General features: G+C 29.2%; 1 protein-coding gene across 1 annotated transcript; it reads left to right on the top strand.

Annotated features, from left to right (window-relative positions):
* Nucleotides 1–512: 512 nt before the first annotated feature.
* On the top strand, nt 513–1418 carry LOC139112613 (odorant receptor 4-like). Its single transcript, XM_070673696.1, has 4 exons — nt 513–553; nt 610–706; nt 818–940; nt 1218–1418. Exons 1-4 carry the CDS (start codon nt 513–515, stop codon nt 1416–1418), a joined length of 462 nt encoding a protein of 153 aa, XP_070529797.1.
* The last annotated feature ends 719 nt before the right edge of the window (nt 1419–2137 follow it).

Here is a 2137-nt window from a genome sequence, read left to right as displayed (position 1 = left end):
TCGGGCTCAACGAAACTCCGATTTTCTTCAAACTCGCAGGGTTTGAAGATTGGTGTTCCTAGTAATACGTGGTAAAGTCATTCGACGCACTACTTAAAAATAAGAGAGAAAAGTTAGTTTAAACATTTTCTATGTCTTGAAGTCTGTACTTCACGCTGCTTCAAAAATAGGTATAACTTTTCTGTGAAAGTTATACCTATTTTCGAAGCAGCGTGGTAATCCAGAGCAGGCGGCTCGGTCTAGTAAACGCGTAATCACTGGTTCAATTTACATTACGTATTTTTTTTTTTTTTAATTTTTACATTTTGGTATAAAATCTAACAATTATATATGAAAAATATATTATTACATTATTTTTATTTCTTCTTGTTATATAATATTATAATAATGAAATAAGATATATAATTGTTAAATTTTATACCAAAATGTAAAAATAAAAAAACAAAAATTTTTTAATACATGACGTGAATTAAACCAGTGATTCCGCGTTTACTAGACCAGAGCCGCCTGCTATGGACTACCACGCTGGTTCGAAAATAGGTATAACTTTTCTGTACTTCAAGACATAGGAAATGTTTAAACTAAATTTTCTCTCTTATTTTTGAGTAGTGCGTCGTATGGCTATACCACGTATTACAAGAAACACCAATCTTCAAACCCTACGAATTTGAAGAAAATCGGTATTCCGTTGAGCGCGACCTCCCCTGTCAGTTTTTATTTAAGAAACTTCCATATTTACATAATATTCTATTCTATATTTCTCGATTAATATTAATACAAGAATTAGCATATTTTTCTTATTTTATAATTGAATTAGCTTTTTGATGAAGAAACTAACAAAATATCACTTTCTTACTTGTTGTATTTTACATCTACCGGAATCAATATATTTGCGCATATGTGCTTATATTGCGCTCTGGGTGAGATTTTAGTTGCTCAGGTCAGTTAAGTATTTCTTTTTAATTAAGATAAATTGAAAAAAATGTAAAGTAAATTTTACCTTGCTTACTTATCATAATCACATACAGTATAATTCAAAATAACTTTTTCTTGTTAGAACATGAATTGATAAATTATTGTTGTGCCAATGTTTTTTTTGATAAATTTCTTTTTTAATTAAATTATAAATGTAATAAATATACTAATTAATTTATAATTACTAACTATTTTTTCTTTTGCATGTAACAATTTTAAACAATACTTTTAATATTTTTAAGTGTAATGGAATATATTATGCAGCGTATAAAAATCAATGGTACTCTATGGATCCAAAATTAACTCGAAACTTGCTTTTTATAATGATGAGAGGTTCTAAACCGGTCTATCTTACTGCTGGAAAAATATTTCCTGTAACAATGACAACATTTTGTGGCGTAAGATGTTCATATTTAACAATATTTGTTACACTTATAGTTTAGTATTTAAAAATATTTTTTACACAATTATTTATATTATAATTATAAATAAAAAATTCGCATTTTTTAAATTTATTCTATTTTATCACATTACATTTTAATAGTTTTTATTTTAATTTATATTAATTATATTATTAAACAATATATTTTTTTAGTTAATAAAAACCTCAGTTGGTTACATATCCGTTTTACATACGACAAGAAATTAATATTAAAGTAAGATACATTTAAATTTTCTTTAATATTATGCAGTTTTAATGAAAATATCATAAGAATTATACAAATATTAATATATGATTGCAAATATTATTATAATACATGATTAATATATGATAAATTACACAGGGTGTCTCATATCATATGACCCACCCAAAAAAAATACGTAGATTTTATTATTTCGAGTAAGAAAGTTCTGTACCATTTTATAATTTGGGCATTTATTTTTGAGAAAAAAATTATTGAAAATTAAATATACCCGACCGAATAAGAGCGTGCCGTTCGAAGCGGGCCAAGATGCTGGCAATACGGCCCGCCTCATTCGGTTCGCACATTGGACAACCGACGACAACGGGTACAACATGCGAGCGAGACGGTGCGGCGATACGTGAGGCGTGATAAGTGACATCTCGCTCGCGCGTCGTCGCATCGTCTCGCTTGCATGTCGACTCGTTATTAGTCGGTCGCCCAATGTGCGAACCGAGTGAGGCGGGCCGTATTGCCAA

Source organism: Cardiocondyla obscurior, unplaced genomic scaffold (assembly GCF_019399895.1).
Source record: "Cardiocondyla obscurior isolate alpha-2009 unplaced genomic scaffold, Cobs3.1 scaffold38_0_513239, whole genome shotgun sequence".
NCBI classification, from domain to species: Eukaryota; Metazoa; Arthropoda; class Insecta; order Hymenoptera; family Formicidae; genus Cardiocondyla; species Cardiocondyla obscurior.
Note: the sequence above shows the minus strand (reverse complement) of the source record. Positions and strands in the feature narration are given on the sequence as shown.